The sequence below is a fragment of the Halichoerus grypus genome, chromosome 8, assembly GCF_964656455.1.
Source record: "Halichoerus grypus chromosome 8, mHalGry1.hap1.1, whole genome shotgun sequence".
Taxonomy (NCBI): Eukaryota; Metazoa; Chordata; class Mammalia; order Carnivora; family Phocidae; genus Halichoerus; species Halichoerus grypus.
In genome coordinates, this window is record NC_135719.1 from 57,365,443 (window position 1) to 57,389,381 (window position 23,939).

At 35.0% G+C, this 23,939-nt stretch overlaps 1 protein-coding gene and 1 pseudogene across 4 annotated transcripts in view; both read left to right on the forward strand.

Moving 5' to 3' along the window:
- NEDD4 (NEDD4 E3 ubiquitin protein ligase) overlaps positions 1–23,939 on the forward strand; it is a 121,352-nt gene that overhangs the window by 10,428 nt on the left and 86,985 nt on the right. For 2 of the 4 annotated variants that reach the window (XM_078079306.1, XM_078079307.1), the window contains exons 2-4: positions 4,526–4,599; positions 13,950–14,028; positions 14,131–14,169. In XM_078079306.1, coding sequence (XP_077935432.1) covers positions 4,526–4,599; positions 13,950–14,028; positions 14,131–14,169 — 192 coding nt within the window. Of the gene's footprint in view, positions 1–4,525; positions 4,600–13,949; positions 14,029–14,130; positions 14,170–23,939 lie in introns of those variants that run through there. The other 2 variants (XM_078079308.1, XM_078079309.1) reach the window with 2 other exon arrangements.
- Positions 5,821–11,731, forward strand: LOC144382812 (large ribosomal subunit protein eL37-like; annotated as a pseudogene).

The window sequence follows — 23,939 nt, forward strand, 5'->3', positions numbered from 1 at the left end:
ACTATGAAGGCTTTTAGAAAAGATAGCATTTGGACTTTGAAGGAAGGACAAGCCTTTAAAAGAAAACTACACTTTAAAAAATTTATAAAAAGATTTTATTTGTTTATTTGACAGAGAGAGAGTGAGAGAGAGAGAGAGAGAGCGAACAGCAGAGGGAGAGGGAGAAGCAGGCTTCCTGCTGAGCAGGGAGCCTGATGCAGGGCTCGATCTCGATCCCAGGACCCTGGGAGCATGACCTGAACCAAAGGCAGACGCTTAACTGACTGAGCCACCCAGGCACCCTACAGTTTAAAATTTATGAAAAGTTTAAGAAGGAAAACAAAAACCTTTATCATCTCATTATTTTATTTTTTAAAAGATTTATTTATTTATTTGAGAGAGAGCAGGGGGAAGGGCAGAGGGAGAGGGAGAGAGAATCTCAAGCAGACTCCCTGCTAAGTGCTGAGCCTGGGGCTGAGCTCCATCTCAGGACCCTGAGATCATGACCTGAGCCAAAACTGAGAGTCAGGTGCTCAACCGACAGAGCCAGCCAGGTGCCCCTATCATCTCATTATTTTATTTCATTTTTTAAAATAGTTATATCACTGTTGCATATTTCCTTCTAATCTTTATCCATCAACATACATTTTTACAGAGTTATCATAGAATAGATATCATTCTGCATCCTGATTTTTCTAGTTAACATGATAATTATTTTCTGTCTTTAATATTAATACATTTTAAATGGCTGCTCAGATGATACAGGATTTTAACGATGAAGGGGTAGGGGATAAAGAAGACTATCCCAGGCACAGGGAACCCAACTTGTGTAAAATCTCAGGGATAAGTAAACAGGGTATCTTTTTTATAAAGTAGACTGACTGGAGGTATGAGGGGGGAGTTAGGTATGGGAGGGAGGCAACAAAAGGGAGGGAGAATGATGAAGAGAGGAACAAAAATTCTTCCAAGACCTGTGAGAGATGGAAAGATCTAAGGCTCTGCATTTCCTATTCCTGGATTTTGGGGGTTGAGAGAAGATTAGGGAGCAGTTAGAAGCTGTTTTTATGACTTGTGGAGAAATCCGAGGCCTGGAAAGCTGCTTTTAATTCCTGTAGCCTCCTGCATAGATAACGCATTACTATTTTGTTTTGCACTGTCATTGAGAAAATCACTTATCTTTGCCTAGGATTTGCAACTTTTCCATTTCACTTTCATAAATCAAGAAAGCTTTCTTAGGAGTGGAAGGGGTAAGTCTCAAGCTTTAAAGAAGAGCTCTGATCTATTTGGGGATAATGTCCCCATTTTGAATAAGGAGAAGATGTTTAATTTTCATTTCTTTTTCCCTCATTTGAGTACTATCCACATTTCTATTAACGGTACTTTGAATATCATGTTTCCAAAGTTATTGAAGAGTTCAGTCTCTTGTTGCAGCATTTATGTTCTTCGGTTTCAAAGATGCTGTGAGATATTATGATTTCTGCTTATGGTTGGGATTGCAAAGACTCGTTTTGGCAGTTTTCTAGCATTAATTCATAAAATGCACTTAAGTGAATGCAAATATGAAAATAAAGGGCATTTCTTATTTAATTTTATGACAGAATCTTAGATCAGTATAGCTTCACATCAGTTAACCACAACACCCAAGATGACTAGTTCTGATATTTGCTGTACGAAATGCAAGGAGAAGGTTTGAAAGTTAAGTGTGTTTGTGACTGTGAGTAATTTATCATTCCCTGGAATTTTTTAAATTAACACTCGTTACATTTTTCTCCAGGAGACTTCTGGGGGATAGTTTCAGTAGAGGTTCCACCAATATGGATTAACTTTCTAAGAGGGGTGTGGTAATTTCTTTCCTCAATTAAGTTTATATATAAATTATAAACACTTGTCTGTGTTTACAAAAGTTGGGATTATCAAATAACATTATTTGCTGATGGCACTTTTGATTACACTTTACCCCTTGAAAAATTTTGTATTTATTTATTAAGTCATCACAGAAAAGACTTCTAATTTTCAGAATTCAGTGTTGGAGATCCATACCCATCTAATAAAGTACAGCCATTTCCCAGTCAACCGGTAGATGAGAATTTGGCTGTTCAGACCAATAGAATACTCTAATGGGCCTATTTATTCAGTGGGACTTTTCCAGGAAGAAAGGGTGACTGCAAATCTCTTCCGATTTTTGGGAATAGAGTCCCTGCAGAAAACTGAAATTTCAGTTCACATATTTTCCTTTCTAATTTTTAATTCTATCTTTATTCTGATACCTGAGGATTTCCCTTCTTTCCTGCAAAATCAGCTATGTATTTAGTTTTATTTGGGGCTATAGGAAACTTATATTTTACCTAACATCTTTAGTAAGCATTTTTATATTATCTGAATTTGTCATCTGAGTTTTGGAGCTAATAGAATATTTCCATGATCATATTTATTCAGTGAAACTTCCAGGAATGAGGGTGGTTGTAAGCATTTAGAAGTAGGAGAAGATTGAAATAAATATTCCGTGATATGTATATTTTCGCCTTCTCAGACCTGTGCTCACAAGGGAATATGACTACTTGCTGATGGAATGACTGTATAATAGACTCCATTAGGTTGCTATCTGTTGGGCAACATCTATTTCATATTTGTTGATCTTCTAAATGCTTCTGTGAATATTGCTATGCTTATGTCCTTGAGTATATGAGTGAGAGTGTATCTAGGGGATAGACCTAAAAGTGGAATTTCTGGGTTATTGATTTAGAACTTTAGTAGATTTTCCAAATGTCTCTTCAAAATGATTCCTCAATTTATACTTCCTACCAACACCATATAAGAGTTTTCCCTGATTACTGGTGAGATTGAAAATCTTTTCATGTGTTTACTGTCCATTCTCTGTGATTTCTTGTATTATGTTGCATATATTTCACTTACTGGTTTTTAGGATTTTTTTTTTGTATATTCTGGATAATCATAATTTGTCAATGGCACACATTTTAGATACTTCCTCTTTGTCTATCCCCTTGCCTTCTCATTTTGTTCATGGCATCTCTTCTCATACAAAAGGTATGTAATTTTAATGTCAAATCTCACCACTTTTCCCATTAGAATTTGTATTTTTAAAAATCCTTTCCTACCTCAGTGTCATGGCAGTATTCTAAAATTTCCTATGAAATTTTTAAAGTTTTCTTTTTTGCTTTTAAGACTTTAATGTAACTGAAATTTGTTTTTGTATAGAGTATAAGATAGTGATTAAATGTTATTATTTACTTCTATACTCATTTTTACTCTTCCCTATGAATTTTACAATTATTTGTTAAAATCCATGACAAAATCTGGGCGGGGGGAGTTGGAATTGTATTGAATTTATAGGTTACTTTGGAGAAAACAGACAATAATATGGAATATTTCCATCCGTGAACACAGTGAATTTCTTCATTTATTTAAGTCTTCTTTGTGTTCTTCAGTAAGTTATTATAATTTTATCCATAAAAGTTTTTTACATTTCTCATTAAGAGAAATGTTACTCTGTTACTCTGTGTCTGATAGTTTTGCTTAATTGGAAATTTTTAAAAATATACGTTCTGTTTTATAATATTTTCTTACCTTTTAATTTTGAACTATTTAAAATCTACAGGACAGTTAAAATAGTAGTATAATGAACACCTATATACCCCTCAGCTAGAGCCACAAATTGGTAACATTTTACTTACTCCCTTTATTTACACACACACACATTCAATTTTTTATTTGCTGAAACATTTAAGAAATATTGTACTTTTTCATACTTTATCCCTAAATATTTCAATATGTATCTCAAAAGATGCCTTATATAAAACCTTATAACAGTATTATGATATCCAGGAAATTTAATACTTGATTTGTTACAGTATCAATATACTATGGTTTTATTTAATGTATAATCTATTGAATGGGATTTTTAAAATAATGAGCATAGGGGAAAAAAGAGAGAGAGAGGCAAACCAAGAAACTGACTCTTAACTGTAGAGAACAAACTGATGGTTACCAGAGGGGAGGTGGGCAGGGGGATGGGTTAAATAGATGATGGGGTTTAAGGAGTACACTTGTGGTGAGCATCGGTTGTTTTATTAAAAGTTGAATCACTAAATTGTATACCTGAAACTAATACTATACTGTATGTTAACTAACTGGAATTTAAAACTTAAAAAAATAATTACCTTTCTAAACAGTTATTACAAATGATTATAAGCTCTTGATTTTGTGTCATTGTGTACATAGCAACAATGAAAACATTAGTACTAAGAATTTGGCTGTAGATTTTCTTGGAAGCAATGATAAGTTCTTAATGTAATATTTAACTCTAGTTTTTTTGGCTTTTCTTCGTAGATAATCAAGTTATCTAGAAATAACAATATATTTTTTATTTTCTCTTATGTATCTTTTAATCAAATTAATTCTTGAAGAAGAGTCCTTCAAGTAATTTTAAAATCCTGATTACTTTATTTGATATGTATATATTTAAAGGTATGTGTCTTGGGTATGTTATAAAGTACATGAAAATAATATATAAATTTTTGTATTTTAGGAAAATTCACGAATTGTGAGGGTCAAAGTTATAGCTGGAATAGGCCTTGCCAAAAAGGATATCTTGGGAGCTAGGTAAGTATATTAAGTTGGGTTGTAATTTTATTTATTTATTTATTTATTTAAAGATTTTATTTATTTATTTGACAGAGAGAGACACAGCAAGAGAGGGAACACAAGCAGGGGGAGTGGGAGAGGGAGAAGCAGGCTTCCCGTGGAGCAGGGAGCCTGACGCGGGGCTCGATGCCAGGACCCTGGGATCATGACCCGAGCCGAAGGCAGACGCTTAACGACTGAGCCACCCAGGCGCCCCTGGGTTGTAATTTTAAACTGCCCTGGTTGATAATTTTTTCTAAACTTTGGTGAGATGAATAATTGAATAATATTATTGGTAAATTATTGTGCAAAGTGGAATGATTATATTTCCAATTGGTATTTCCAATAAATTCCTTGGTATCTACCACATGGCAATGGTGGGGATTCTGGAAGGAATAAACCCAGAGAGTAGATTCCCAAACTCTGTCTATGGATATCTGCTGACCCTGAGTCACACATGTGATAGCAGATTCAAAGCAACTTAGCTAAAGACAAAAGATCTGAATAGAGATAAGAGTTACTGCCTAAGAAACATGGTTGTGGTTCTCGTCCAGAGAAGATAATTAATTAGATGATAAAATAAAACAAATAATCATCAGAGAAAAATTGCAGAATCCAGAGTCTCTACAACTTAACACTTAGAATGTCCAGGATATAATTCAAAATTATCTATAAAGAATCAGGAAAATGGAACACATTCTCAGTAGAAAAAAGAAAATATGTTCAAAAACATGTTTATACTTGATTTTATACCACTAAAGATTAGAAATCTCAAGAACGAGATAGAAACCATAAAAAATGAAAATTCTAGAACTGAAAATTATAATATTTGAAATTAAAAGTCAGGTGGAATTAACAGCAGAATTCAGATGAAGAGGAAAACTTAATTGAACTTAAAATTAGATCAGTAGAAATTATTTCCTAATTAGCAAATGAGAGAAATGGGGCAACTGGGTGGCTCAGTCGGGTAAGTGTCCAACTCTTGGTCTCGGCTCAGGTCTCAATCTCAGGGTGGGGAGTTCAAGCCATGCCTTGGGCTCCACACTGGGTATGGAGCCTATGGAAAAAAAAAAAAAGAGAGAGAGACAAAGATTGAAAAAAAATTTAAAAATGAACAGTGACTCAGGGACTTCTTAGATAATATCAGACAGTCTAACATACATGAAATTAAAGTCCTAGAAATAGAGGAGAGGGGGAAAAATGAGGTAAAACATTTTTTAAAGAAATAATGGCCAACTTTTAAAAATTTGATGAAAGATACAAATATATAGTATTCAAAAATCCCAAGCAGAATAACACTACGAAGAACTACTGAGGCACATCATAGTCAAACTGTTGAAAGCCAAGTGTAAAGAAAAATCCTGACAGAAGAAAGAGAAGAAAATGACATATTACATACATGGGAACTGCAGTTCAATTAAGGGCTGAGTTCTCCAAAGAAACTATGGAGGCCAGAAGAAATTGGAACAATAGAATAACAATCATCAATCCAGAATTCTGTATTCAGTGAAAATATCCTTCAGGGTGATGACAAAATAATGACATTTTCAGGTAAAACTATGAGATTTTATTATTGGCAGGCCTGCACTATAAGAAGAGGTAAAGGAAGTTCTTCCAGCTAAAAAATAATAGATGGAAACTCAGATCCTCAAAAAAGAATAAGGAAATGGGAATATGAAAAACTTGTAACACTTCTTGCAGGATTTTTATTACATATAGATGGAATATATATAACACCTATAGCATAAAGGATAGGGATGGGTATGGGTTATCATCACAAAAAGAACAACTATTTTTAGTTGCTGCCGAGGCATTTTACATTATGACAACCCTGCTCACACCCCAAGTTTGGACATTTAAATAAGGACCTGATATTAGGATTCCTGCCGCAAGTTACCGCTATGCTTTTCCCAGGACACCCTTTTTAAAATAACCACTTAGAGTTAAGACCACAAAAAGTTAGTGACCTCTACCGCAACCACTTTATAAGTAATAGGTGCTTGCCACCCTGTTCTTCATCTCCTGCTCTCTCATGACCTGGTAACAGAGGACTGCCTTTCCTCTGTCTCATTGCTCCTCCCCATTTCCTCCCATTTCTGGGATCTGTAAGTAATAAATCTTGTGCTTTACTTCCTTTATGTGGGTATATTAAAAATGCCTTCAATCAAAATGACCCTGGGGTTTTCACTTCCACAGAGTGGGAGCTCAGATGCTGAGGGAGCTACCTGTCAACCACCCATGTGGGTGGTTTATTCCTCCTCACTCAGTAGATCCTAATCTGCAATTTCTAAATTCAGTATATAGCTCCTCAAAACAGTTATGGACCTGTTTACTCAACTAAATAAATGTTTATTAGAGTGGTACAATATTAAATATAAGTGGAATAAAAAATTAAGGGTGTGTTTTGTAATATCTAGATAAACCACTAAAAGTAATGTAAAGAATTGTATATAAAAAACCAGCAGACATTTTTAAATGAAATTCCTGAAAAAATAATTAAATGAAAGCCCAGGAAAGGAAGAATAAATGATCTAAGTGATCGAGAAAAAGACAAAAAGGGGAAGGGGAAGAATAGAAAACCAATAATAAACTGGTAGACCTAAATCCGATCTTATCAATAATAGCATTAAACATTAATGGACTAAGGTAAATATGAGGCAGAGGTTGTTTGAATGGATTGAAAAACAAGACCCAATTACATATTGTTTATAAAAGATATATTTAAAATATAAAGACACAGATAAGGTGAAATAAAATGGACCCAAAGAAATATGCCACGTAGACAGTAAGCATAAAAAGACTGAAGTGGATTTATTAATATCTGATAAAATAGATTTCAACACCAGAAAATATTTGCAGACATGTCATAACAATGAAAGAGTAACCGGGAGGCCATAACAATCATAAATCACAAATAAATTATAAAACAATCATAAATATGTACCTTTTAACAGAACTTGAAAATATATGAAGCAATGCTGGACAGAATTAAAAGGATAAATAAAAAATTCCACAATCATAGTGGAGACATTAACGCCTCTCTCAGCAATAGATGAAACAACTAGATTAGAAAATCAACAAAAACAAATTTGAACAATATTATGAACAACTTCAAAATAAGGAACAAACACTATTTCTAACAACTACCCATATACACTATTTTCAAGTGGATGTAGTACATTCACCAGCATAGCCCATAAATGTATTATTTATTTCTGCATGACTATGATTACCATAAACTTAGCTTAAAAGAACAAACACTTATTATCTCAGTTTCTGTGGGTCAGAATCCTTGCATGATTTAGCTTTGTTGTCTGCTTCAGGGTCTTACAGAACTGCAGTCAAGGTATTGGTTAGGGGTATGGTCTCATCTGAGGCTTATTTGGGGAAAAATCCACTTTCAAACTCATGTGGTTATTGATAGCATTCAGTTCCTTGTAGCTGCCAGACTGAGGGCTTCAGTTTTGCTGGCTGTCAGCCAGAGGCCACCCTAAGTTCCTTATTTCATGACTTTGATACAGCAGCTTGTAAGCTAACAGCTTACTTTTTCAAAGCTAGCAAAGGAGGGCGTCTCTAAGCATAGATGGGTTACAGTCTTACATAATACAATCACATATATTTTGTCACTTTTGCCATAATGTATTGATTAGAATACATAGGTCCTTCCCACATTTAAGGAGAAGATAACACAAAGGGCATGAACATTAGGTGGTACGGATAATAGGAGCTACCCTAGAGTCTGTCAGCCATAAAATATGTTGGGCCATAAAACAATAAATCAAACAACTGCAAAATTCACATTCTTTTCAAGTGCATATGGGACACAGACCATGTTAGAGCATAGACCATGTTAGAACAAGTTTCAGGAATTTTGAAAACATTGAAATTATATAGAGGATGTTCTCTGATAATAGTGGAATTAAATTATGAATAAATGACATTATGATATTTAGAAAAACCCCAAATGTTTAGAAACAAAACAATATTCTTCTAAATAATCTATGGGTCAAAGAAGAAACCATAAGAGAAAGTAGAAAACATTTTGAACAGAATGAACAGAATGAAAATGAAAATACAGCAATATCAGAATTTTGGAGCTACAGCTAGAGTAATATTTAGAGGAAAATGTATAGATTTAAAATGCCTAATTTAGAAAAGGAGCAAAATCTAATGAATGATTTGAATTCTGATCTTAAGAAATTAGAAAAAGAAGAGCAAATTAATTCCCAAGTAAGTAGAAGGAAGAAAATAGTAAAGGTAAGGGCAGAAATTAGTGAAGTAGAAAATGCATAATGATAGGAAAAAATCATTGCAGTCAAAAGCTTGTTTTTTGAAGGGATCAATAAAATTTTAAACTTCTAGCTAGAATTGATCAAGAACAAAAGAGAGAAGGCACAAATTACCATAATGGGAATGAAAGCAGAGGCATTGCTATAGATCCTACGGAACTGAAAAAGACAAAAAAGGAACACTGTGCACAACTTCATACCAATAAGGAATTGTACACAACTTAGATGAAGTAGACAAAATCCTTGAAAGACAAAAATTACCAAAATTAATCACAAAAGAAATAGAAAGTTTGAATAGCCCTATATTGACCAATATATATTAATATATGATCAGGTGAGCATTTTTCTAGGAATGTAAAGTTTATGCAACATTTAAAAAAAAGTCTATCAGTGTAGGATATAGTGGAAGTGCCTTCTCTTCCAGCCTCTTTGGTCTCAGCTAAAGAAACAAGGTGACCAAGGGGACGTCATCATTTAGAAAGCGTCACAGTAGATGCACATGGTATGCCGCTACTGTAGCTCTAAGGCCTACTACCTTCAGAAGTCGACCTATGGCAAATGTGGCTATCCTGTCGAGCAGAAGAGAGAGTATAACTAGCCAAAGCTAAAAGATGAAATACCACTGGGACTGGTTGAATGAGGCACTCAAAAATTGTATACCGCAGATTCAAGCATGGATTCCATGAAGGAACAACAACTAAACTCTGTTGGGGCCTCCAGTTCATCTTAAGGATTTCAACAGTTAGTCACCACAATAATAAATGTTCTGATTAAAAAAAAAAAAAAATCTATCAGCGGCACCTGGATGTCTCAGTCAGTTAAGTGTCTGCTTTTAGCTCAGGTCATGATCTCAGGGTCCTGGGATCAAATCCCACATCGGGCTCCTTGCTCAGTGGGGAGCCTGCTTCTCCCTCTCCCTTGGCCCCTCCCCCCGCTCATGCTGTCTCTCTCTCTTTCAAATAAATAAATAAAATCTTAAAAGCTATCGATGTAATTCATCATATTAATATGGTACAGAAGAAAAAAACACATTATTACTTCAGTAGGCATAGAAAGTACATTTGACAAAATCCAACACCTGTTCATGGTAAAAAAAAAAAAATCTCAGCAAGCTGAGAATAAAATGTAAGACTGGTTTAACATCCAAAAATTAATCAGTGTAGTTCATCATATTAATAGAATAAATGAAAAATACATGATCGTTTCAATGAAAGCAAAAAAGCATCTGACAAAATTCAGCACCCATTCATGATAGAAACTCCTAACAAATTAGGGACTGATGGGAATGTTCTAAACCTGATTAAGGTTATTGTGAAAAAAAACAATAGTAACATCATTCTCAATGGTAACAGTCTGAATGCTTTCTACTTAAATTCAGGAATAAGACAAGGTTTTGTGCTCTTACACTTAATTCAACACTGTACTGGATGTTCTAGCTGTATAATGTGGCAAGGAGAAGAAATTAAAGTAATGCAGACTGAAAAGGAAGGAAACTGTTTATTTGCAGACAACATGATTATGTACATGGAAAGCCCTAAAGAATCTACAAAAAAATCTAGACAGATTTTTTTGGTACAGGGTACCAAAGGCCATAAGATACAAACCCAATGTACCAAAATCGATTATATTGTTATATCCTATCAATGAACAATTGGAAAATAAATTTTTAAAATATCCATTTACAATAGCATAAAAATAAAACTCAGAGGGACGCCTGGGTGGCTTAGTTGGTTAAACATCTGACTCTTGATCTCGGCTCGGGCCTTAATTACAGGGTTGTGAGTTCAAGCACCATGTTGTGCTCCACACTGGGCATGGAGCCTACTTAAAAAAAAAAAAAAAAAGAAATAAACTTAACAAAAGATTTGCAGGCACTGTACACAAAAGCTACAAAACATTGCTGAGGGAAATTGAAGATTTAAATCAATGGATAAATATGCTATGTTCATGGATTGAAAGATTCACTTGTGTTAGAGTTTCATCTTTCTTCAAATTAATTAGATTTGGCACAATCCCAGTCAAAATCCCAGCATGTGTTTTTGGAGAAATTGATAAACTGATTCCATTATTTTTGTGGAAAGTGAAAACATAGAATAAACCAAAACAGTTTTATAAAAGAGGAACAAAATTGGAGAAGTTATGCTACCTACCTAATTTCAAGACTTACTATACAGCTATAGTAATCAAAACAGAGTGGCATTGGCATAAGATTAGATATATTGTTCAGTGGAATAGAACAAAGAGCATAGAAACACACACACATACACACATGCACACGCACTCACACATATATATGGCTGGTTGTTTTTCTCCAAAATGTGTAAAGGTAATTCAAGAGAAGGATAGTCTTTGGTACTGGAACAACAGGTTATCTCTATGGAACAAAATGAATCTCATTCCTTACTACACATCATACAGAAAATTAATAAGAGCTAAAATTATAAAACTTCTACAGGGACACATAGGAGAAAATCTGTGCTTTACTGGGTTACACAAAGATTTCTTGAATGGGACTTAAAAAGTATGAACTGTAAAGGAAGAAAAATGTTAAAATGTACTTCATCAGAATTAAAAACTTTTGTTTGCAAGACACAGGTAAGAATAGGAAAAGGCAAGCCACAGATTGGGAGAAAATAGTTTCAAAGCATATTTGATAGAAGACTTTAATTCACAGTATGTAATGAGCTCTTACAACTCAAAAATAATGTGATAAAATAGCTGATTAAAAAATGGGCCAAGCCCTTCTCAGACCTTTTAGTTCTGAGTAGGAACAATAAGAAGTTCTTACGATGTTAGGAATAATAGTTGTAATGTATTGGCATAATTTACTTGAATGTCTTTAATTTTGATATTAACATCAGCTTAAATCTATTTTTGCTACCAGATGATAGCTATTTTCATGTACTCAACTTCCCTCCGCATTGTATTAATCTGTTACTCAGTGTTAGTCTTAATTTTTCTGTGTTGGAAATATGTATTGCATGAGTATCTGTAAATCATGACAGAAAATGCAAACCATTTTCTGAGACTTTTGGGTCATGCATTGATATGAAGTTGCTAGCTTATTTTATTCATAATGATTTTATCTTCCTCTGTTACCCTCAGAGGATACTGTTTTTTAAAAAGGATATCTGTAAATCTTCTAAGATTATTAGATTATGTGTAAGATTATTTTCTGTTTCAGTCCCACCCTCCCGCCTATACACCATTTTCCACAAAAGCTCCTACTAATTCGTTTATCCCCTTCATGTAGCTAGTTGACTGTGAATAAGTAATGTGGAAAAGGCAAAAAAAAAAAAAAGGGCAAAACTCTGAAACAGACATTGTCTGTGGACTATCCAGGTGAGAGTGTCTAGCTGGGTGGTGAGATCGAGGATATATATTTGTATTTACATTCACATTTAATATTTATATTTGAGAGTACGTAGTTAGTTGTTAAAGCCATAGATCAGACTGTGAAGGGAAAATGTTGAGAGAACAAAAGGCCAAGGGCAATACTTTAGGGAATTTCAGTATTTAACTGGTAGATTGCAGGAGAGGAGCCTAAGAAAGAGACCGAAAGGGAACTGTTAGAATAGTATGAGGACAACCGGAAAGGGGGTGTGTCATGAAAGCAAATGAGATTAGTTTCAAAGAGAAAGTAATCAGTAGTATCAAAAATAGAGAGGACCAACAAAATAAGTGCCTGGAAGTTTTGATTGCTTTAGCAAATTGGTGACTTTTAGAGAGCAGTTTCAGAGGAATGGGTCAGAAGGAAAGAGGTAGAAACCAAATTCTAGGGCTTTCAAGAGCAGCGGGAGTTGAGGAAATGAAGAAAGGGAGGTGGTTGGCTCTATGGCTGAGAACATGGCCTGTGGAGCCAGATGCTTGAGTGTTGGTTCTCATCCTTGCACTTACTACTGGTATGATCTGTGATGAGTTGACTGACCTATCTTTCTGTACCAAATAAAGACAATAACCATACCTACCTCATAGGTAGTTATTATATATATATATAAACTGTTTAGAATGGTGCCTAGCAGAGAGTAATTGTTATATAAGTATTAGTCGTTATTGTTATTAATATTATTGCAGATTATTTTCCTGGAAAGTTTGAGATGGGAAGAAAGACAATCTAGCTCACTCTGCTGGAGGAAGGAGGGAGAGTTAAGGAGGGAGGAGTTTAAAAATGTATTTATATGATTAGAAAAAAAGTCAAAAGAAAAGCTGAAAATATAAAAGGGAGAAGTGAAAACAGATGATGCAAAGTCCCAGAGCAGGTGGGAGGAACATGCACAAAGAGGAATTGGCCTCAAACAGGGGGCACACTACCTGAATCACTCAGGTTAGGGGTAAGGATGAGTTATGATAAATACCAGGATGTTGGGAGTGGTCTGATGGCTTTGATTTTTGTCAATTAAAGTAAGAGGTAAGGTTGTATGAGGAAGTGGAGGGGGAGTTGGTGGTGGAGAATCATGAGTTTTTAGGATCCCCAGAGGAAATTAGAGAAATTCGACCATGGACAAGTAAAATGTCTACAGTCTTTGCTTTGCAAACTTAAATATCACAAGATTTTTTTTTTCCATGTCTCTTTGTAGAAAGGGTTACATGACACATAATTATTTTCAACAGAAAGCACTTTGTCTTATTTTGTAAAAAAAAAAAAAGTTTACACCCATGAGATAACTTGGAACAACCTGAGGTCTTGCAAAGCTAGTCTTGAGAATCATTAAATTAACCATCTTAACCCAAAAGAAGAAAGACTATAATAAAAATTGAACAAAATTTCAAAAAATCTAAAAAGGTTAGAAATCACTAAATTGGATTAAAAGGTTTTCTTTCCAATTCTTTGTCTATTTCACTAACACAGTACTTTAGCTTTTTAACAAGATGCAAAAATTACTATAATTACTTACTCCTGCCTAAGGAACCTTTCCTTCTAAGCGTAGGAAATAATTGTAGAAATTGCTAACAAGGAAAAATCTATGATTTTTATAGTTTGAGCAATCTGAGTTTGGGAATAAACAACAATTATTATTTATTTATTTTTTATTTTAACAGTGATCCTTATGTGAGAGTGACGTTATATGACCCAATGAATGGAGTTTTTACAAGTGTGCAAACAAAAACCATTAAAAAGGTTAGACTTAGCAGTATTCAAAAAATTTTTAAATATAGTTTGTTTTATTTTTATATGACAAAATATAAAAAAATTAGTTATACTATGTTTGTTGTCTTTTAGACTTTGAATCCAAAATGGAATGAAGAAATATTATTCAGAGTAAGTATGTATTTTATTTCAGTAAAACAGCAAAAAATTTTTCTCAGTAGGTTTGAATGATAAGTTACCATTTATAACATTCTAAAATGTATCTTATTAGAATTTGTCTAGATTTTTGAAAATTTAAAAAGAGTTAAATCTAGGTATCCCTTTGATGACATGGTCTTGGAACCATTTATCTAAAAAAAAAAATGTATGTAAGGCAACAAAGAGGTAAAAGACAATTATAAACCTGGAATTATCTTATTCTACTTTAATTCTGATTTAGAGACTGTATGGTAGTCTTATTCCAATTTAGCAGATTTTGGTGTTTTCCCCTAAAGATCATACAATATTTGTGTTTCCCCAGTCATTTATTGAATAGACTGATCTGGACAAGAGATGGTGAGGGCCTACCGCTAAGTAGATGCATTTCTTCTTATACACCCTTCATTCACATTCCTGCCTTCCCCTTCACCCTTCCTCCCTATACCATAAGAACAAACTCAGATCAGCAGTTATTTCAGACTCTTCAGGAGGGCCGTCAAGTTGACAATGTCTCTTTGTACCAGTTTGTCAGAGTCATTGCTGATGCCAGAATCAACACCCTCCCAGCAGTGACAGAGATGCAAACAGTAATCTCCCCTTCTCTGCTGGATCGTTCCCATTTGTACATTCCATCCTTTAAATGTCCTGCCTTGACCTCATCTTCCCCTTTAGCTTTGAACTTATTTCTCTGTTCACCTGAATAATCAACGTTCTTGAAAGAGTTGCCTGCCCCCATCGTATCTGCTTCTCTAATGCATTCCTTAACCCACTCTAATCTAACTCACACCTGCATCATTGGAATAAACCTGCTCTTCCTGAGGTCACCACTGACCTCTGTGTCGCCACATTCATCTGATCTCACCCTACTTGCATGCTCAGCAATGGTTGACGTAGCTGACTGTGCCTGAAACACCAGCCTCTCTGGAGGCTCGTATGGTGCCACACCGGACTTCAGTCAGGAAAATAGAAGCCTCTCTTCTGTATCCCACATTGGAAGATTTTTTTATTCGTTTTGTTTTGTTTTAATAAAGTGAATTGGAAGGGAAGAAATTGCTGAAGCAAATCTGAGAAGCTGTTACTGAAGATCCAGCCAACAGCACCAACTAGGGTGCTTCTGGTTTTTCTTATGTAGAGAAGGAGGTCTCCCTTACCCTATTTAGTATGGCATGAAAACAGCATTTTAAATCAGTTTGGAAATTTTGGATTCTTGAGGAAATAGTATTGAGTCAACTGGATAGTCATATGGTGGAAAATGAAGCTAAATTTCTGGCTTACCTTCACCAGAATAAATTCCAGATTTGGTAACCTCTGTTTTTGATTGCTTCTTGGCACAAGTATTGCTTAGGAGAGAATTTTAAAATTCCCAAGTGGTTGAGTGTTTTACTTATTTACACTTTTATTATTATTTTACTTATTTTATTGTGTTTTTCTTAGAAATATATGTGTTTTCAATGTATTGAAGTTTTTTTGTACCTTACTCTTTTTTTTTCTAATATCATTGGCTTGCACGTGTCAACTAATAATTAGGTGTAATAGGGATGGATGTTTATTTGTCTTGTTTCCAATTTTAATGGGAATTAATTTAGCTTTTCTCCATTAAACATAGCCTTTATTTTTTTATCACATTAAAGAGGTATTCAGCTATTGTTATTTTTTTCAAGAATTAAAAAATTTTACTCTTCCAGTTTTAGCCATAATGTAGTAATAGGGCATTGAACTTAACCTGATGCTATAAACAACTGTAAAGGTGTTAAGGATGTTAGCAGGATCCAAAGTCTCACAACATAATATTCAAAGTGAGTCTAAAATTATTTTACATACAACAAACCACAAAAATATGACCAATTCTAAAAAGAAGACAATCAGCAAGTGCCAATAGCAAGATGATGCAGACATTGGAATTTAGTAGTAGAACAACTACCAAATTAGAACAGCTATTATAACCATTATATTTATGCTCCATGATATAGAGGTAAACACTCTTGAAATGACTGGGAAGATAGATATTCTCAGCAGAGAATAAAAACTGCAAAAAAGAATGAAATAGAAATATTAGAATTTAAGAATATAATACCTGAAATTTTAAAACTCACTGAATAAGCTCAATAGCAAAGTGAAGATAACAGTTAATAGCATTAGTGAAGTTGAAGATAAGCAGTAGAAATGATCTAATCTGAAGAACAGAAAATAAAGATTAAAAAAAAATTAGTAGGGCCTGAGGGACCTGTGGACAATATTAAAAGAGCTTAATATCTGGGTCATTGAAGTCTCAGAAGAAGAAAAAGACATTGGTGGAAAAAAACGCTTGAAGAGATAATGGCCAAAAATTTTCAAACTTGGTGAAAGAAATGCCTTTACAGATTAAAGAAATTCAGCAAAACACAGAGTATGTGCAAAGAAAATCATGCTCAGATAGACACATCATAGTCAAATTGCTGGAACCAAAGATAATGAAGAAATTTTGAAGACAGCCTGGAAAAATGGTAGAGGAATAATTATTTAATAGCTAAAGGTTTTCAGAATTCTATATCTAACAAAAATATCCTTCAGGAATGATAGTGTAATAAAGGTATTCTAAGCTGGGGAAAAATAAGAGAATTTATTGCCAGTAGACGTACTCTAAAGGAAATTATTTAGGCTGAAGGTAAATGATACCAGAGGTAAATTTAACCTCAGAAATGAAGAAAAAGCAACAAAGAGTAAATATCAGTTATTATAATATTTTATTTTCCCCTCTTGAGTAACTTAAAATATTAATGGCTGTTGAAAGCAAAAATTATAACACTGGTGAGATTTATGTGGGTATAATATGTATTACAATCGTAACATAGGAGAGTGAGGATAAAGCAATCTTTTTGGTTGTAGGGCTTCTATGTATTACTTAAAGTGGCTTGATATTCACTTTAAGTAGTCCGCAAAAAGTTAAGTATGTATATTGTAATCCCTAGTGTAACCACTAAAAAATAATAGATATAGCCAAAAAGACAACAACAAATAAAAAATAGAGCAAATTCATCAAGAACCTACAGACATTAAATGAATAGTAAGGGATGCTGTGAACAACTCTATGTCCATAAATTCATTAACTTAGATGAAATCAACCAATTCCTTTTAAAAGATATGTATAATTTAAGAAGATAAAAAGTGCCTGAAAAGTTCTATAGCTCTTAGAGAAACTGCATTTGAAAATAGTTAAAAACCTTCCAATAAAGAAATCTTCAGGCCCAGGCGGTTTCATTGCTGAATTCTGTCACACATTTAAGGAATAAATAATTCTAATTCTACACAATGTCTTGCCGAAAATAGAGGAGGGAACATGTCTCAGTTCATTCATGAGGCCAACATTACCCTGATACCAAAACCAGACAAATATTTTTTAAGAAAATAAAACCATAGCCATTTTGTGGTAAGTTTACTAAATTGGGTCCCTTCCATTCTGGAAGGGCCAGTAATTTGTTCTCAGATTACTTCTGGGTATGGGTTTGCCTTTCCAGTCTGCAGAATCTCAGCCAGCACAACTGTCTGGGGGCTTACAGATGGATGCTTTGTAGGGATAGAAATCCACACAACATTTCAACCTTCCAGGGGACCCAATTCATAGTGAAAGGGGTGCAGGAATGAACTCATGAGCATGGGATCCATTGGTTGCATCACCTGCCACATCATCCAGAAGCAGGAGCCTCACAGGACACTGGAACAGCCTACTGAAGGAACAACTGAAGCACCAACATGGAGGCAATAGTCTGCAAAGATGGGGTGCCAGTTTATTCACTAAACCAGAGGCTTCAATATGAAGCTGTGTTTGCAACAGAAAGTATACACGGGACCCGGAACAAAGGAGTAGAAGTAGGAGTGGCCCTACCTGTCATCATTTCCAAAGACCCACTGGAGGACTATATGCTTCCCAACCCTGGAACTCTGGGCTTTACTGAGATAGAGGTCTGAATTCCCAAAGGGAGCACACTCAACCAGGGGACATAGTGAATCCCATCAAACCACAGTCTTCAGCTAATGCCAGGGCACTCTGGACTCCTTGTGTTCGGAAACCAGCAGGCGACTGGAGCTATTACTTGGTTGAGCTTGCATGTGTAGTCCTTCTCCAAAGTCTGTCTGGATTCTGCAGGGACTAGACTGGAGAATTAAATGAACCTGTTACAGGAACCACCCTCGTATCCTTTAGGGCTTTAGTGGTGTACTAATCTTTGACATTTCCACCAGGTTGCAAGATTTTTGTTTGTTTTTTTAAACAGTTTTATTGAGATATAATTCACATAACGTACAATTCACCCCCTCAAAGTGTACCGTTCTGTGGTTTTTAGTATATTCACAGCATTGTGCAAACATCAACAAAATCAGCTTTTAGAACATTTTCATTAGCCTGAAAAAAAAAACCCATACTCACTAGCTGTCATTCTCCATTTTTCCCCAACACCTGCCCCTCTTCCCGGACAACCACCAATCTACTCTCTGTGTCTTAGATTTGCCTATTTTGGCCATTTCATATAAATGGTTTCATACAGTATGTGGTCTTTTGTGTCTGCTTTCTTTCACTTGGCATAATGTTTCCAGCGTTCAACCATGTTATAGCGTGTATCAGTACTTCATTTCTTTTTATTTCTAAATAATATTCCATTGTACGGATAACCACATTTTATATATCCATGCATCAGTTGACGCATATCTGGGTTGTTTCTGCTTTTTAACTATTACGAATAATGTGTGGACATATATGCTCATTTGGAAGTATATACCTAGGAGTCGGATTGCTGGGTCATATGAGGAATTGCCAAACTGTTTTCCAGAGTGGCTGTACCACTTTATATTCTCACCAGCAGTATGTGAGTTTTGATTTCTCCATATCCTTGACAACACTTGTTATTATCTGTCTCTTTACTACAGCCCTCCTAGTGGGTGTGAAATGGTATCTCATTGTGGTTTTGATTTGCATTTCTCTGATAGCTAATGATGTTGAACATCTTTTCATGAGTTTATTGGCCATTTGTATATCTTCTTTGGAGAAATGTCTGTTTAGATTCTTTGCCCATTTTGTAATTGGATTATTTGTCTTTTTGTTTTTGAGTTTTCATAGTTCTTTGTATTTCTAGATACAAATCCCTGTCAAACACATGATTTGCAAAAATTTTCTCCCATTCCATGGATTGTGTGTTTTGATTTTATTGGTGGTATACTTTGAAGCACAAAAATTTTTAATTTTGAGGATGTTCAGTTTATTTTTTCTTTTATTGCTTGTGCTTTTGTTGTCATATATAATCAATGTTGTTTTAGATTTATTACCTTGACCAGAGGGAGGACAGTTTCAGAGGCTTCCACTTGGCTTTCTCACTTTGATAGCTCTTATCCCACAAGCCATGGATTCAACGTGGTGGTGGTGAGGGGTCCAAGTTCCAGTATGTCAATCCCACTTTTACACTTGAAAACCAGTGAAATGACTACTGGGTGGATCCACAGAACGAGTGGACTCAGTACAAGCTGAATTTTAGCCAGGGCATTTCCCCAGGATACCACTGGAGAAGTCTTTATGAATTGAGCCACCATGTTATGCCAGGGACTGCATGTGTCCCACATTCTGCTCAGGATGGGGAGCTCCTTGACAGCAAGTAAGTGTGGACTGGTCCTAAAACCCCACCACCCATACCATCTGGTTGATTTAGGTCTTCTAAGAAACAGACACTCAGATGGGATTAGATACACAAGAGGTTTATTGGGCAAGTACCTGTGAAGGTTAAAGCGGGAGGACACACAGATGGGAAGAGCCTTCTCATCATGATGCAGGCCTAACACTTGTGCAGGGAGAGGGGAAAAGATTGGGTAGCAAGAGCCCCGTGTTGCAGCACAGTTCTGAGAAAGTCTTATCCAAGCTGATGGAGAGTTTCCCAGGAAAGATTGTCTGTTAGAGAAATCCTGTGTTGGGCATGAATGGCCAGGCTCTAGATCCCTGCTATGCCCAGGAGAACACAATGGGTAGATTCAAAGATGCATGGTCAGCCAGAGGCTGTCAATCAGCTATGCAGGTTCTCTTGAAAGAGATCTAAGTGGCCCAACTCTGGCCGTTACAATTGTGATACTTAAGGGTGCATACTATAATCCTCAGAGCAGCCACAAAAAAATTAAAATGGAAAATTATAGGTAAAAATCCAATAAAGGAAAGAAAATGGAATACCAAGAAATACTTGATAAATAATTTTTAAAAAAGATAAAAGGGAATAAAGATAAATAGAATAGAAATAGAAAGATGATGGTCATAATGCCAACCATCTAAATAAGTACCCGAAAAAAGCAAGATTCAAGCATATGCCCTTAATAGGAGACACACACAGGTCAAATGTAAAAGTACAGAAAAAGATATACCATTCAAACACTAGGCCAAAAAAAAAAAAAAAAAAAAGGCCCCAAACAAACAAACAAACAAAACCCTGGTAAGGCTGTATTAACATTAGATAAGTAGACTTTAGGATGAAAAGTATTATTAGAGATAAAGAAGGCCATTTCGTGAACATAAAAGGGCTTAGTCATCAAGAAGACACACCTGATAAAAGGGCTTCAAAATTATAAAGCAAAAGTTGACAGATGTAGGGAAATAAATTCAGAATAGTTGAAGGTTTTATCACTCCTCTCTCAGTAGTAATAAAATAGACAAAAAATGTCGGTAAATACATAAAAGATCTGAACAACACTATCAATCAGCCCATTTGGCATGTATAGAAGACTACACCTAATACCTGAAGAATATACATTCTTTTTATATGCCTATGGAACATTCACCCAGATGGACCATATATTGGGCCATAAATCGAGTCTGAATACACTTAAAAGGCTTGAGATTCAACATGTTCTCTGAAAATAGAATTCAGTAGTACAAATATACCTGGGAAATCCACAAATATTTGGAAATTAAGCAACATTTTTTTTTTAAGATTTTATTTATTTAATTGACAGAGCACAAGCAAGGGGAGCAGCAGGCAGAGGGAGAGGGAGAAGCAGGGAGCCCGATGCGATGCGGGACTTCATCCCAAGTCTGACCTGAGCCGAAGGCAGACGCTTAACTGAACCACCCAAGCGCCCCAAGCAACATATTTTAAGTAAGCCATGGATCAAAAAGGAAATCTTAAGGAAAATTACAAGACATTTTAACTGATTATTAAAGTAACATTATCGAAATATGGGATAAGCTAATTCGGTGCTTGGAGATAAATTTACACCTTTAAGTGCCTATATACAAAAGAAAAAAGACTTAAAATCAGTGATCTAAGTTTCTATCTTAGAAAAAAAAGTAGAGGGAAAGAAATAAGAATAGAAATCAATGAAATAGAAAATGGATAAAAAGTCAAAATAAATGAAACCAAAGTGGTTCTTTGGAAAGATTAATAAAATTGATATGCTGTAGCTAGCCCAAATAAGAGAGAAAATTCAAATGACCACTATCAAGAATGAAAGACACCTGGGTGGCTCAGTCAGTTGAGCGACTGACTCTTGGTTTCAGCTCAGGTCATGATCTTGGGGTAGTAAGATCGAGCCCCACCTCAGGCTCTGAGTTCAGCGGGGAGTCTGCTTGAGATTGTCTCTCTCCCTCTCCCTCTGCCCCTTCCCCCACTCTCTCTATCTCTAAAATAAACAAATCTTAAAAAAAAAAAGTGAAAGGTACATCCCACAGACAATAATAATAATAATGTAATATGGACAACTTTATGGCAACAATTTTAACAGCTAAAATGGACAGATTCTTTAAAAGCCAAAAATAAATCAAAGATATCTGTTAGAGGAAATTAAATTGTAATTAAAATTCAGAATTTTTTAAATTTAAAATTAGAATTAAAAATCTCATTATTTTTGGGCGCCTGGGTGGCTCAGTTGGTTAAGCGACTGCCTTCGGCTCAGGTCATGATCCTGGAGTCCCTGGATCGAGTCCCGCATCGGGCTCCCTGCTCGGCAGGGAGTCTGCTTCTCCCTCTGACCCTCCCCCCTCTCATGTACTCGCTCTCTCTCATTCTCTCTCTCTCAAATAAATAAATAAAAAATCTTTAAAAAAAAAAATCTCATTATTTTTGATGATTTTGATTTCCTTCTAGAAAAGATGCTTGAAAATTGGTACTACTTTTGAATTAGAGATGTTAACACAAAAATAAGAAGGCCATTTGTAAATGATATAGCAACTTAGTGTCTTTTACTGTCTTTTACTCATTGTTTCTTTTACCATAATTTCATTATTCCCAAATGTTCTAGCCAGCGTTGCTTTACTCTGGGATCATAGGCTGCACATTTATTTCCATCAGAACTTCGCAAATTTATTGCAACAACAACTAGATAAATCTGTGTTTATATCAATGCTAATTCATCACAGCTAGAATAGAACTGAAAACACATGGTGATTGAGTATTTTCTGTACAAAGGACATGATTATGTGTGGTCCCCTATTTTCCTCTTTGTCATTTATATCATTATTTATACATAGCATAAAATGTTTTCAATTGAATGTATTCACATAAAATATTTATAGAGATAATATATTACAGTCAAAACTAAATATCTCTATTTATAGAGATAATATATTACAGTTATTGGGCATTTAACCAAATGGAAATTGTGGTCAGAAGTTGAAGGGAGCCTTTGTATCTTTGAGAAAACATGAAGTTCAAAGAAAGTTTTTGCAAAGAACTGTTATTGGTAGATTAACAAACAGGAAAGACTCCTTTAAGTGCCTGTATGCTTCATAGCAAATTATAGTAAAATCTGTACTGACAGTTAGTAGCTCAGATGAGACTAATGGAGGCAAGTTATGGGCGGGAAGATGGACTCTGTGTATGAGTACAGTACCTGAGCATCTGGAAAGACAGCTCGCTCCATTCCTCATATTCCCATGGTGCTTGGTTTGTATCCTTAGTAGTCATACTCAGCATATTATACAGTGGACCCTTGAACAACACAGGTTTGAACTGCATGGGTCCACTTATATGCGGAATTTTTTTTTATAAATATGGTACAGTACTATAAATGTATTTCTCTTCCTTATGATTTTCTTAATAACATTTTCTTTCAGCTTATTTTAAGAATACAGTATTTAATATATATAACATACACAATAAACAATAAGCACATTTGCTATCTTGATTTATGTTTATGTTATCCGTAAGGCTTCTGGTCAACAGTAGGCTATCAGCAATTAAGTTTTGGGGCAGTCAAAAGTTATGTGCAGATTTTCAACTGCACCCCTAACCCCCATGTTTGAGCAACAGGGCCAACTGCATTTACATAATGTGTATATGGTCACGCATATGTTCTGTAGGGAAACACGGATCTCAAAATGTGGGAACACAGGGTCCTTTCTGTTGTGCATACTACACCATTCTAGGTGAACTCTGTGTCTGTTTGAGGAGCCCCTTTCTGAGCATATTACTTGTTTGTCAGAGTGTCCTTTTCAAAGTAGTAAAATTTTCTTTTTTTCTACCTGTGTAGTAGAGACCCTGGTTCTGGAAATTCTGACAAATAAAACAATTATAAATATTTCATATATAATTATATTTTTATATATACACATATATAATATGTATTATATATATTTTTAAGAGAAATGAAAATCAGCTGTAATTTAATTACCATAAAACCATCACTGTGCAATCTTCTGGTATTGTTTCCTATGTGTTTTTATCCATATATTTATACTCCTCCACCTCTACAAACACATAAAAAATTGGTGTGATAGTTTTCTATATTTGTTTCCAGGCACT